Raw genomic sequence first — 15,000 nt, forward strand, 5'->3', positions numbered from 1 at the left:
AGAACCCTGCCGATTGGTCGGACTGAGTATGATGACGGGGCTGCGGACACCTCCACACACAATCCCATAATGCAATCTGTCACAGGCGCTTAGGGTCAGGGAGAGCAGTGACAGGGTGGCAGAATTTTAGTAGACACACACACACACACACACACACACACACACATCACAAGAACCCACACCAACACAAACTCTTTCCCTCTCACACAAACACACACACACACACATATATACTGTATATCACAAGCATATCAGCACAAACTGTCTTCCTCTCTCTCACACACACACACACACACAACCAAACACACACACACGCACACACACACACTTGTGAAGGGGATTGTGGCCTGTGAAGGACAACCACTCAGAGCTGGTGTCTTGACTGGCCCCTTGAGAGCCACACAGGACACTAAATTTAGCCCTCTATCCTTCGTCTGTCTCGCAACATCCATCCATCCATCCATCCATCCATCCATCTATCTATCTATCCATCCATCCATCCATCCATCCATCCATCCATTCATTCAGTCCTCTAATCATTTTACCTTGTTGTCATAGAAGGTATGCAATTTTGATCTAGCAAAACCATGCTCTGATGGTATTTTACAAGCCAATTTACAGCACAATAATTAGGCTGCATGGGGAATAACATGGCCCATTTTAGCAGATATTTAGCACCCCCTCACGCTTATCTGGCACCTATTATGAATAATTAAGTGAGCTTTACACTGATTGGCATATGTCATACCCAAAGCACACCCAACATTAACTAAGAAAATATAAGAACAACCCTTTGGAAACATAAAACGTGTCTGGCATCTAATCATTTATTCCGCCATCAAATTAGCAAAAGTGGACTTGACACGTCCTAAATGCGTTTCAAGCATACGGTTCAGAGCATGGTTTAGGTTGTCAAAATAAGGCCCAAAGACTGTTCACAGTAGGCGCTCCAGCAACATCTACCTAACTCTCCAGGTGGAGGTGGTGATGTAACGTGTGCAGGGGGGGCGGTGATCAGATGGATGGTTTGCGTCAGAGTCTGTCTTTGCAATGACCACTAAAAAAACACTGGACAAAGTCTGAGATTTGAAATGACCACTTAAAAAAACACTGGACAAAGTCAGAGATTTGAAATGACCACTTAAAAAAACAGTGGACAAAGTCTGAGATTTGAAATGACCACTAAAAAACACTGGACAAAGTCTGAGATTTTAAATGACCACTAAAAAACACTGAACAAAGTCCAAGATTTGAAATGACCTCTTGAAAAACACTGAACAAAGTCCGAGATGTGCATTTGAACAGTGTTTTGGGTTTTGTTTTCACGGTAGCTTTGAGGTCATGTACTGAACTCTCGTTATTGCACAAAGCAAAGGTATAAACAGAGTTCTATTCTGTGTCTGCTTTAATCCTTCAAATTCACAGCCTTCTGTATTGGCCTTAGTTTCTTACTAAAGGTCTCTTCGCTTCCATGTGTAAGACAACCAAAGGCTTTGCCACTGGCTTAAGCTCTGGGGAGTTGATTAATATCACAAATGGTTGCAAACAGAGAACATCAAGGTCAGAAACGTATGAATGGTGCTTAGAGACAGTTGTCTGAGAATGTGTGAATGTGAAAAAAATTGAAGCAGCATAAAGATAAAGCAGCTTCCATTCTTAACCTAAACGAATGTGTCTGTTTAGAAATTCCTCTGCTTTTATTGGTGTGTGTGTGTGTGTGTGTGTGTGTGTGTGTGTGTGTGTGTGTGTGTGTGTGCATATCTGTGTATGTTTATCTCTGTGTACGAGTGTGTGTGTGTGTGTGGTGTGTGTGTATGTGAGAAAGAGTGTGTGCATATCTGTGTGTGTGTGTTTGTCTGAGTGTTTCTCTCTCCCTCTCTCTCTCTCTCTCTTTCTGTGTGTGTGTGTGTGTGTGTGTGTGTGTTTATGCTGAAGTATGGGGAATGCTATAGGGTATCTGCAGGCCTGGCGCTGGCAATAAACGTGATTGATGTGTCTGTATATGAAATGCTGCAGGTTTTTATGTTGCGCTGAATGCAAAGTTCAGGCTATACAACCTCAGGCTATGTGTCTGTGGCACACAAACACACACACACACATACACACACACACACACACACACACGCTCAATCCATTTGAGAGATAAGACTCAGAGCCAAGTTCCTCTTCTTTCCTCAACCCCGCTTCCGTCTCCTCCACCCTCTCCTCCACCTCCTTAACTCAGACTCCTCCAACTCCATTCACCAGCTAGTCCCCCCCCCAATTTACCTCCTTAACTCAGACTCCTCCATCTCCAATCACCAGCTAGTCCCCCCCCCACCAACTTATCTCCTAACTCAGACTCCTCCATCTCCAATCACCAGCTAGTCCACCCCCCCCTCAATTTATCTCCTTAACTCAGACTCCTCCATCTCCATTTAACAGCTAGTCCCCCCCCCCCCCCCCATTTATCTCCTTAACTCAGACTCCTTTCCCGCCTTCATCCAGTTAATTTGTCTCCCTCATCTCCTCAACACCTCATCTTCCTCCATCTCGATTCGCCTGCTCATCCCTCTTCTTCTGATGCATCACACAGTTTGTCCGCCTCCTGAATTCCCCCGTCGTCGTCCTCAGGTTTAAACCAACAGAAGGATGATAGCTGCTGGCAATGAGCGTCATTCACCCCTCTCCTTCCCTAATCGGATAGAGAAGTCTCTCTAGGTTAACATAAAGCCGTCTGACTCTGTCTCTTTACGTCTTTATCTAATTGCCTTGTTTTTGTTTATTTCTTCGTAAACAAATGCAGAGCCGTCTCGGGCCCTCGACCTTCGCTCAGTCTGGCGGAGTGTTCTGCATTGTGATTGGACGTCGGATACTGTTTAGAATACGGTGTATAGCTCTGAGGGTCTGGCCGCAGTGTGACATAGCGAAGCTTAAAACCGAAGGATTATTTCCCATGTTAAATATTTAAGACCCGTATTCTGTGAGTTAAAGACAAACAAAACAAAATACGAGAAAAAAAAAAAAGCCGCCGTTAATTAGCCGGAGAGTGGACGTCGAACGCCTGGACGCACTGCCCACATTTTTTTTTTTTTTTTTTGCTGCGTTCTTTTATTCCCCCGAAAAACAGAACGAGGCAAAGCAGCAACAAGCACAACAGAGATGGACTAATAATCCCCTCTGCTGCATTGTGGGGTGATTAGTTTGAATGTGGTGGCATTGGAGAAACAGCTGAACTTTATCACAGCGTATAAGCTGCAGGATCTGTACTCCCACCTGATACAAAGGAAGTTTGGGCCAATCGAGACCACGTGTCCAGTGTTAGACAAAGCAGAATTTGTACACTGGTAATGGGTTTGAATAATGGCATGTCTATGTGTGGGTGTGTGAACACAATTGCTTGCTTATGTGAATATGGCATTTGTGGTGTACTTTTGTGTGTGTATATGTTTTGTTTTTGTGTGTGTGTGTGTGTGTGTGTGTGTGTGTGTGTGTGTGTGTGTAAGCAGAGAAGTGGAGAGGACAGCAGGTCAGTATGGAACTGTTGGGACAAGCAGGAGAAGCAGAGGAAGTTTAAATTAGGCAACACGGCGACATAGTTTACACTCAAACGAGGACAGCGCTAAACACACACACACACACACACACTCACTCACAGGGGCAAACACATAAACACACGTGCACATGAACACACACACGCGCACACACACACACACACACACACACACACACACACACAGACGCACACACACAGACGCACACATACATACATACACACACACACACACACACACCACAACTTAATAAATGAATACAGAGGCTGACAGAATGACTCAAACTATGACATCAATTAATTCAGCATGTTATTAACTTGTAATAAACCATTTACTACAATGTCCTTGTAATTTGGGATCTCGGAAAACCCTTCACATGGAGCACTCAAAAATCCTTGATTATTGCTCTGTTTCTACCTGAACTACCATCCTCCTCAAACTCCTCCCCAAATCTTTGATGTTGCTAGGATAGGGTGACAAGACGTCCTAGTTTAACCTGGGACAGGCTCGATTTTGAATTGCGTGTCTTGAGTTCCGATAAAAGCCTGTCGGGACGCTAAAATGTCCCAGTTTACGCCAAGCACTATTGAAGTGTGACCTTGTTATTGCCCGATTATTAACTAAACCCATGTAAGACAAAGCGTCCGGTGAATGATTTCAATAAAATGTATGTGTGAGCGTGTGTCAGTCGATTGAAACAGTCTGCATAATTTTGCAGCCAACGTTACAGTGGTACAGTAAACATTGTTCAAATGTCATATCTGCCTCATTTTAATGGTTAGGCTACAATGCTGAAGAGAAAGTCATCATTCTTAATAACCTATGGCTGTGAATTTTAATTGTTTTCAAATGTTGTCATGCATATCTGGATAACGGATGAGGGATGTTTAGGAGACAGTGTTTTAAGCATTAGTGCAGGCCTAATCTCTGACTGAAAGTGCACAGACCTTGTGCATTTAGATAACAACATTCAATACATTTTCTCGGGGGTGACACCCCTGAACCCCCTCTAATGTTTGGGCTTAAATGTCTGACCTGCAGCATGAAATGGAAAACGTGTCCCGGGTTTCAGTCCAGAGAAATCTGGTCACCCTGTGCTAGGATGGTGTCAGAATCATAAGTTGGTAAAATTGCACCATGTGAAGGGTTTTCCCAGATCACATCAAATGTGTGTCCCCACCATGTGGCAGCTGTATTAAACAGTCAGATACTATCATTGATCCAGAGGGAAATGTTCTCTCTTTTAGTGAACGCACACAAACCCATAGCAGCAATTTCTCTCCCTCTGGGATCGAACCAGCCACCCTACGGTCACAAAAGTGATCCTTAACCAATACGCCACGGCTTCCTGTATTGAATTGTTCAAGACACTATCATAGACGTACTACTGTTAGAATAACACAATGTGTGTGTGTGTGTGTGTGTGTGTGTGTGTGTGTGTGTGTGTGAGCTTAAGCTTACCCTCTGGGCAGTAGCAGTGGGGTCCAGCCAGACTGCTTGAGCAGGAGGCTCCATTTCTACATGGCTGAGACAGGCAGTGATCAACCAGACCCTGGCAACGGTCCCCCTCAAAGCCTAGAAAACACACACACACACACAGAGACACACACATACACACACACACACACACAAACACACAAATACACATGCACACACACACACAAATACAGTTAGTTTATTAAGCTGTGTGTGTGTGTGTGTGTGTGTGTGTGTGTGTGTCTCTGTGTGTACATGCACCACAGCTGGAGTAAGCTCTGATCCCACACCTACTGTACTTCTAATGGTGTCTCTATAATATGATAAAAGCAGAGATTGAGATGTGTGTTTGGAACAGTTTTTCAAATCCCCCGGGGGTATTTAGACTCCAGGGTGTTAAGCACTCATTCACAACTGTCCCATCGCTAAATGCTCTCTTGTGTTGCGTGATCACACAAGTATACCTGTCGTAGTGTGCTTTTAATTTGATATGCCTAATTATTATCTCCGCCAACGATATAGGATGAACAAAGTCTATGGATTTGCTATCCAGTAGCCTAATAATTAGGCTATGTGCCACGTCCGATTTCGCAAGTGGTGTAGTAGGCTAGGCTACATTTAAAAACAGACAGCCGCCTGTGAGATCCATTTCATGAAGAGCATTATTGTCTTGTGCGATCATTCCCCCTCCCCCACACTCGTCTAACCAGTTCACTACATTATAGCCTATAGCCTATGCGGCACTGAGGACGACACTTGAGCCCGACACTATGTCAATGTAAAAATGTGTGTGAGTGCGCGCTGAACCACGAATTAACATATTAACTTTTCTTTTCAGCAGACATCGCAAACATAAAAAGAATCTCAAAACAGAAAATCTTTCATTTCTTTTAATAAACCGATCCATTTTGTTTTGACGGGTTCCGGAGAGGTTCTACGACTGGGTTTCGAACCCCGGTCGCTGGCGTACGATACCTATGCTTCAACCACATGCGCCACAACTGGATGTGAATTTCGAAAGGGTTTATTCGGCATATGTACTTGAACGTCGCCGTACTTGAACGTCGCCGGTTAAAATGAACGAGCCTCCGTTTTAAAATAGCTTAGGCCTACACATTTCTAAATAGGCTATTCCTAGCATGTAAATGTTGCCAAAATGTCCATCTTGTCCATCTCTTTCGTCTTCGCCTTGACGTTGACAATAATAGCCTATTCACGGAAATGCGGTCTTGTAACCGTAGCCTAATGAATTCATGAATTAATCTAAGGTTGCCTTTCGAGTAGCCTATTTCAGGTTGAATTGAAGGCTATTTCCTTCTGATAGGCCTATAGGTTTCTAAAACCATTTTCATTCATTTCAACAATGGTTTATTGAAACGTCGTTTGATTAATTTCGCCAGTCATCACTTTCATTTTAAGGATATAGGATGAACAAAGTCTATGGATTTGCTATCCAGTAGCCTAATAATTAGGCTATGTGCCACGTCCGATTTCGCAAGTGGTGTAGTAGGCTACATTTAAAAACAGACAGCCGCCTGTGAGATCCATTTCATGAAGAGCATTATTGTCTTGTGCGATCATTCCCCCTCCCCCACACTCGTCTAACCAGGTCACTACATTATAGCCTATATGCGGCACTGAGGACGACACGACACTTGAGCCCGACACTATGTCAATGTAAAAATGTGTGTGAGTGCGCGCTGAACCACGAATTAACATATTAACTTTTCTTTTCAGCAGACATCGCAAACATAAAAAGAATCTCAAAACAGGAAGTCTTTCGTTTCTTTTAATAAATCAATGCATTTTCTTTTGATGGGTTCCGGAGAGCTTCTTCGACTAGGTTTCGAACCCCGGTCGCTGGCATAGGATACCTATGCATCAACCACTTGCGCCACAGCTGGATGTGAACTTCAATAGGCTTTATTCGGGTAATGTACTTGAAACGTCGCCGGTTAAAATGAACAAGCCTCCGTTTTAAAATAGCTTACACATTTCTAAGTATTCCTAGCATGTAAATGTTGCCAAAATGTCCATCTTGTCCATCTCTTTCGTCTTCGCCTTGACGTTGACAATAATAGCCTATTCACGGAAATGCGGTCTTGTAGGCCTAACCGTAATGAATTCATGAATTAATCTAAGGTTGCCTTTCGAGTAGCCTATTTCAGGTTGAATTGAAGGAAATAGTCCTTCTGATAGGCCTATAGGTTTCTAAAACCATTTTCATTCATTTCAACAATGGTTTATTGAAACGTCGTTTGATTAATTTCGCCAATCACTTTCATTTTAATGATTAAATGAGACGGATATGCGGAGCATTTCTCTCCCTCTCCGTTGACCAAAACGTTGCTCTGGCATCTCTGCTGGACTGACTGAGTTATAGGCTACGTCGAGTGAGAGAGCTGTGAGGTAGGCTGTAAACATTCGAAAACTCGGGCGGTCTATGTTGCCCCCTTGCGGTTGCAGTTTTCCCGATGCTTCGGGAGTCCCGATGTGCGGGAATGAAAGGAGCATTCTCAACCCGTACCATCTGTACTTAATTAAACCAATCTAACTTAACAACTGCACAAAGGAAATACATTTCCATCAGTCACTCTAATCATCCAATCATGCCAATGAACATCAAGCACTCTTATGCAGCCATTAGCCATCAATCATGTGTTATATACAATGGCACTTAAAACAAGCCTCTCACAGGGGAAATACACTACGTATGGCAAGTGTGGTGTGTTGAGGCATTAACATGACCTTAACAAGAATGGGCAGCACACTACAGCAGAAATCCTACAGGGTAGGAGAAATGTGCTGCTTTATCCTCAACCAATTATCCTGCACCAAGAATGGGTGCTGAAGTGTGTTGTTTTTTGTCTATGTTGATGTTTATGATTGTGTGCGCATATACGTACATGTGTTCATGTCATGTAAAGCTTCAGTCCTTTCATCAAATCATAAAGTGTGTGTGAGTGTGTGTGAGTGTGTGAGTGTGTGTGTGTGTGTGTGTGTGTGTGTGTGTACACGGGCACATGGTTGTGTGTCTGTGAGCATATTTTCCCAGCTGTTTTGGTCCTGAATCTTAATGAGATATGGCTTGAAATCAAGCTTCTGTAGCTTTTTTTTCTCTCTCTCCCCCTCTCTCTCCATCTTTCTCTCTACCACTCCATCCCCCCTCCCTCTCTCTTTCTCACACATACACACGCACAGTCCCACACACACATACACATACACACACACACACACACACACACACACACACACACATACACACACACACACACACACACACACACACACACACACACACACACACACACACACACACACACACACACACACAGGCGTGCTACTTCTCCCGAGGGAGTATAAAATCCACTGCAGCCCTAACAAACTTTGGGGCCCTGAATGATATTAATAACCAGGGAGACCAAAGGCGTGGGGTTGTGCATGTGTGGAGTGCGGAGCGCGGAGCGCGGAGTGGGGAGCGCGGAGTGGGGAGACGTTCCCTCAGCAGTATACGTGTCAGGCCCCTGCTGCTATTCCTGTTCCCCCTGAACCCCCATCAGCAGAACGCAGAGGTGTCTGTGATGTCCCCTGGAAGGAGTCGTGTTGCTCCACACACTCACTCACACGTAGGACAGGCCTCCTTTAGGCCCTGTCCATCAAGCCAATTTTGTTTTTTTTGGTTGTTTTATTTTTTGTCGACGACGGCTATTTTCAATACTTATTCTACGAAGTGCGTCGTTCACAGTGCTCAGTGCCCTCGGCGAAGAAAAGCCTTCGGCGCTGACCGTTTATTTTTTTTCTTTTCTGTAGCGCTCATTGAAATCTGTCGTGTTGTTCCACACTCTGCTGTAGGACAGCAGGCCTCCTCTATGCTCCCCAAATCATTAGTCAGATAGAATGCTGAATAGGGATTCATATGATCAATTAGGGATCCTTAAACCATGCTGAATAGGGCTTTATAGGGATCAATTAATCCATATGGGATAGGGATCATATAATTCATAGGGATTATTTTATGCAACACAATAGAATAATTGATATTTATGCCCCTTAGCATCAATATTCAACGCCATTTAGTGGTATTCAGTTAATCAAAAACCAAATTAATGGGTCATGATCCCACCTGATCAACAATGTTACATAATGCAGTGTCAGGTGTTCCAAACACACAGTGGCAATGCCAGAGACTTCATTTATAAGTCAGTGTACAGTAGCATCAGAGTGAGCTTGAAGCTCAGTAAAAAAACTGGTAAAAAAACTGCATTGTCTTGTTTTAGGTGAACGTTTGATACCATTTGTAGGATTTATAATTCAGATAGACTGTTTGTAATTCTACAAATCAACTACCGGAGACATTGTCTGACGATATTCATTATACTTCAAAATTGAATTTCTCTGTGGCTAACAGCATAGTCAACATCAAACTGCAAGGAAGCTACAGCACTTGCTGTTGTTTTGATGACACTTATTCAAATTCAGATTCATTCAGAATTCATTTCCATCACACATTAGCACACCTGGTGAGCAGGAGCAGGTGAAGTTCCGCCCCTGGCCCCCCTGTCGCAGGTCGGTGCAGGTGCCGTTGTTCTCGCATGGCTTGTGGTGGCACGCGTCGTACTCTTCACAGAATATTCCGGTAAAGCCGTCATCACATTCACAATAGAAGGTGTCCTACAGCAAGAGACAACACCACGCGTTTAAAGAAAAAATCTTCCCATTCATTCCCTTATAGTTGTACGATAAAGAATAAACAACTGTAAATCTATATGTTCATATGTTCAATAAGATGAATGTCCGCAACACTGCTTTTAGCTCCCATTTAATGTAAGCAACTTTATAACCTATAACTATGTGCCATGTTTAAAACAATGAAAGACAATGAATGGTGCTGTTTTGTACAGACACTCAAAGAACTGCCATAATGACGGTCACCCATCGATCAATGCCAGTATTTCACCCAGAGGTTTACTGAATGGAATGGCGCTTGGATGAGTCAGCGATTGTGTTGTAGTGTTGCTAAGGTCATGGGAGTCAATGCATATTACAACTCACTGCAACACAATGTTTAGATGGGATAATAATGATCTCATCTTTTTCTTTTACTCTCCATTTCTCTCTTCCTCCCTTTCTCTCTCTCTCTCTCTCTCTCTCTCTCTCTCTCTCTCTCTCTCTCTCTCTCTCTCTCTTCTGCATCCCTCCGTCTCTGTCACTGATGAATCTGGCAATGGAGGAGGACAGCTGGCGTTCAATCTTTGGGCTCAAGATTAATCACCCTCATCTCTCCTCTCTCATTGGACCCTTGACCCCACCTGCGCTCTCTCTCTCTCTCTCTCTCTCTCTCTCTCTCTCTCTCTCTCTAGCCATCTATCTATCTCTCTCTCCATTCAGACATCCCTTCTTTCTCTCGCTCCTTCCCCTGTCCTTATTTCTTTCTTTCTTACTCTCTTCTATCTATCTGTCTATCTTTCTCTTTCTTTCTTTCCTTCCTGCTTTCTTCCTCTTCTTTCTCGCAGGTGGAGGTGAAGCTTAATCAGCTGTTGGTGGTTGACACTGGGGGCTGAACGAAGAGCCCTGGAGTCCCCTGAGCTCCGCCAGTGTCTCTGAGCCCCCACAGGAGGAGAAGGAGAGAGGGATGGATGAGAGGAAGGAGGAGAAGGAGAGACGGATGGATGAGAGGAAGGAGAGAAAGAGACAGCAGGCCGTTATACTCTCCTCTCCTCTCCTCTCCTCTCCTCTCCTCTCCTCCTCTCCTCTCCTCCTCTACTGCGATCAACACCCAAGAGAAAAGAGAGAATGAGAGCAAGAGAGAGAGAGAGGGAGGGAAAGAGACAGAGAGAGAGAGAAAGAATGGGATGGAGGTGCATAATTTCTATCTCACTCTGGTTCCCATGGTGATGTGAAACCTGGTTTCCTTCCTTCCATTCTCCTTCCCTTCCTCCCTCCTTCTCCCCCTCTACCTCTATCCCCCTCTCCCTCCCTTCTTCTCTCCCTCTCTTCTTCTCTCTCCCCACACACACATCCCCATCTGTGTCGCCATGTTCTAATAGTTCCTGTGTGACTGAAGTAACCGCAGCTCTGTAAGTGTGTGTGTGTGTGTGTGTGTGTGTGTGTGTGTGTGTGTGTGTGTGTGTGTGTGTGTGTGTGTGTGTGTGTGTGTGTGGCAGCATGCCATATCTGTTATGCACTCTCTCCTCTGAATCATTCCCAGTTCCACCTGCTCTTTCAAGGCTCTGGTCTTCCTCCCTTCCCTTTGTATTGCATCCTCCTCTCTCTCTCTCTCTCTCTCCTTCTCTCCCTCTCTCTCTCTCCCTCTCTCTGCTTTGTGTAGCAGCGTACGGGTGCTGGCCGATGCGATGACCCAGGGGGGTCCAGGGCCAGACTCATTAATCACCCCACACACAGCACCTCGCCCAGCCTGATCTGGGATCAGGTTAAATTCATTAGGAGAACAGCAACAGAATTACACCAGAGATGCTACTCTGGACCGACCCGTCTGCAGCACGGCACACAGACATCTGTTTCAGTTCGCACGGCCGGCAATACAGCCAGTTCATCACTCTAAAATGCCGTAAAAAAGTCGAAGAAAGGTTAAATAAAAACACGGTTTCTATGAACAAAACGTATACATAATAGACTCAAAGTAAGCCCTTTGCCCCATACATTCATAATCTGACTGTATTTGTGTGAATAGCTAGAAAGACTAATCTAATCTATAATCTACAATCTATAGTCGCATGCTATTAGTATTGTATTAGTATTGAATTTCCCCTTGGGGATCAATAAAGTATCTATCTATCTATCTATCTTGTAATTTCAGCCATCAGGAGGGAACACTTCACTGTATGCGCTGCCTGTTTTGCTGACACGAACAGTGGTGCAGCTGTTGTCGGCCATTTTGTGTGGGTGCCTGCCTGTCTCCCCCACACCCCTCTCCACCTACCACGGAGGGCTGGGTGATGCACTTGCCCTTCCCAGAGCACTGCGGGTCGCTGAAGCTGCTGCCGGGCTCCACACAGCTGCTGGCCTTACGGGTGACGTGCAGCCGCAACGCCACCTCTGGGCCCTCAGGACTGCCCAGACGCAGGACACCTGAGAGGGAAGGAGAGCATGCACACACACACCACACATACATACACACCACACGCACACACACACCACACATACACACACACCACACATACACACACACCACACACACACACACACCACACATGCACACACCATACACACACATACACACACACACACACACACACGCACACACACAAAAAAAACATGAGATTGCACTCTGAGGACATTAACTCACTGGATAACTACAAGTACTCAAAAAAGCATTCCTGTGCTACAGTAACATAGTATCATTCATTGTTACTGAATTAAAAAAAAAAAAAAATTAATTGAACGCAATTCCTGTGCTGACTATCAAGCAGTCTACAGCAGATGGAAGTGTCATAATATATGTCTTCCATCTGGCATTAGCTTTGCCATCAGACATGATTTTTTTTTTTGTTGCTTTTTAAGGCCTTTCACTTTTCAACAATTTACATTACACATGGAGCCATTTAAGCCCTGTACACATGAACCCAAATATCTTTTTAAACGTATATTTTGTATTTGTTTTTTTTATTATCATTATTCTTTCAACACGACACAATATGAAAAAAAAAATCTGTACACACTAGAGCACAAAAACAATTGCAACCTATTGTCTGTCCATGTGCTCAAACTATCATGACAGGTCAGTTGGTGACAACAGTAGTTGATGTCTCCGTCAAAGTTACATCACCTGAGAAAAACACTTTTGAGGTAAAGTTTGAAAATATATGGCCTTTTGTTAGTTTAGACCGACAGAACAGAGACGAAACAAAACAAGGCAAAAGAAAAATCGAAATGTGACTTTGTATGGACGGACGAAAAGGTTGAATTATTATTGAATGTTGCGTTACATTACAAAAGCAGAAAAGCCTGGGAGTCTTGCTATTCAAACCGATGTGTAGGTTTGGCACCTTCCATCGATGTATGAGTGAGTGTGTGTGTGTGTGTGTGTGTGTGTGTGTGTGTGTGTGTGTGTGTGTGTGTGTGTGTGTGTGTGTGTGTGTGTGTGTGAATGGGTGAATGTGAGGCATGTAATTGTAAAGCGCTTTGAGTGCTCAATGGAATGGAAAAAACACTATATAAATGCAGTCCATTTACCATTTATTCTAATGCTCAATACACAAAGTAACAATCACGTCAAACACATCAGAGAATTAAATGTCAAAAAGAAAGAAATGCTAAAACTCTATGTATGCATGGCATGCTATTCGACGACAAATTCTGTGTACACCTGCTGCCCAATCTGGTTTGGATGCATCATGATAAAAAACAAATCAAGGGTGGCGATAAAAATAAGAGCCGTGCTCATTAAAATCATGACTATCATTAACAAATTATGCATGCACCATAAATTTGTCAAGTATCTCACATGCAGTCTATCTAGGGCTCTTTTTACATAGTGCAGGTCATTCACTCCTCAGAGTAAATACATTTGGAAACGTACACTAGCTTAACTTCACGGATGGATGAATGCTTATGATGAGTGACTGGATGCGGTTCTAACAGGCTGGTAAGATCACTGGATCTGGCTTTGACCTGTTCCTGCACTTCCTTTCTGTTCATTGAGTCCTTCACACCTGTAGTTCTAATGCTGCGTTCTATCATCTATCCATGTCGGAGTTCTGATGAGAAAGACAGGACGTTGCCTAGCGACATGCACAAACATGCCCCCTTTACTTGGATGGCGAACTTTCCCGCTCGATTGAACACCGAGTGAGTTTTCCGATACGGAATCCAAGATGGCAGCGCCCTGAGTGACTTGTAAATATGAACTATTTTCATTGTTTCTGGACCGCTTTGGTTGTTTAAAAGATGATTTCAATCACTTGTATCACTGCAATACCTTACTGCATCCATATCACTGCATGTGGGTATCGGAATGGATCTTGTTGTGAGAGCAATACGGGTGTTGCTAAATATGGCTAGCACTGCTAACAGAAGATAAGTGCGCCTGCTACTCGGCTAGTGCTACCGCAACAACAGCTTTCAGGGTGGCGTCCATGTTCCAACTCGGATGCGCAAAGCATACAAATAACAGAACGCTTGAAGTATGGAAGTGACGTCATATCCAAGGACCGAGTCTCTTCGCAGAGAATAATAACACACAGCATCAGTCACCCTATCACATTCACTATTTAAAATCTGTCTTGTGTCTGTTTCAGTCAAATCATTTGCCTGGGTTGTTTGTCAGGTCTTTTTTACCGCTTTGGATTCCTCTGGAATTTGGAATAAAATTAGATTTTTTAATCTGTTTCTAGGATCAGTAGTTTTGCCTCACCTCTGTGATTCCTTTGTGCTGAACCTTAGAACCTTTTCTGATCATCAAGATTTGCTTACCACCTTGTAGGCTACTGCTGCCTCTCATTACAATTCAAACCCTTATGCCCGGCTCCCATCTCTGTGTCGGCCTTTGGGTCCTAAATTGACATCCCTGGCTTTACAGGCGGTGACAGTATACGAGTAGAAATACACTTTCCCTACATCATTCTTATGCTCATCTGGTACCCCAGTACGCACACAGGGGAATGTGTTCACAACCACTTTACTATACACATTCTTAGACACAAGTATATGCACACAAACACACATGCACAATCAATCCGTCAACACACGGCACACACACGGACACACACGCTACACAAGAGAACATAGACACATATCAGGATATGCTCACTCCCCATGAGATACATTGAAAAGAGTTTCTGCACAGAAAGCCCGCAGGTGTCAAAGAGCTTCGTCTGAGGAGAGAGCGAGACCGGGACAGAGAGAGAGAGAGAGAAAGAGAGAGAGGAAGAGCAAGAGAGAGAGAGAGAGAGAAAGAGAGAGAGAGGACACCTTTGAAGAGACAGCTTCCTTCACATTCCCTTTCCACCATATTTGTTTTTGACACCTCTGC

General features: G+C 44.0%; 1 protein-coding gene across 1 annotated transcript in view; it reads right to left on the bottom strand.

The window, feature by feature from the left end:
* dner (delta/notch-like EGF repeat containing) overlaps positions 1 to 15,000 on the bottom strand; it is a 62,274-nt gene that overhangs the window by 10,103 nt on the left and 37,171 nt on the right. The window contains exons 5-7 of the mRNA XM_062552504.1: positions 11,950 to 12,098; positions 9,527 to 9,680; positions 4,995 to 5,108 (exon numbers count right to left, since the gene is read on the bottom strand). Coding sequence (XP_062408488.1) covers positions 4,995 to 5,108; positions 9,527 to 9,680; positions 11,950 to 12,098 — 417 coding nt within the window. The remainder of the gene's footprint in view (positions 1 to 4,994; positions 5,109 to 9,526; positions 9,681 to 11,949; positions 12,099 to 15,000) is intronic.

This window comes from Sardina pilchardus, chromosome 13, assembly GCF_963854185.1.
Source record: "Sardina pilchardus chromosome 13, fSarPil1.1, whole genome shotgun sequence".
Taxonomy (NCBI): Eukaryota; Metazoa; Chordata; class Actinopteri; order Clupeiformes; family Clupeidae; genus Sardina; species Sardina pilchardus.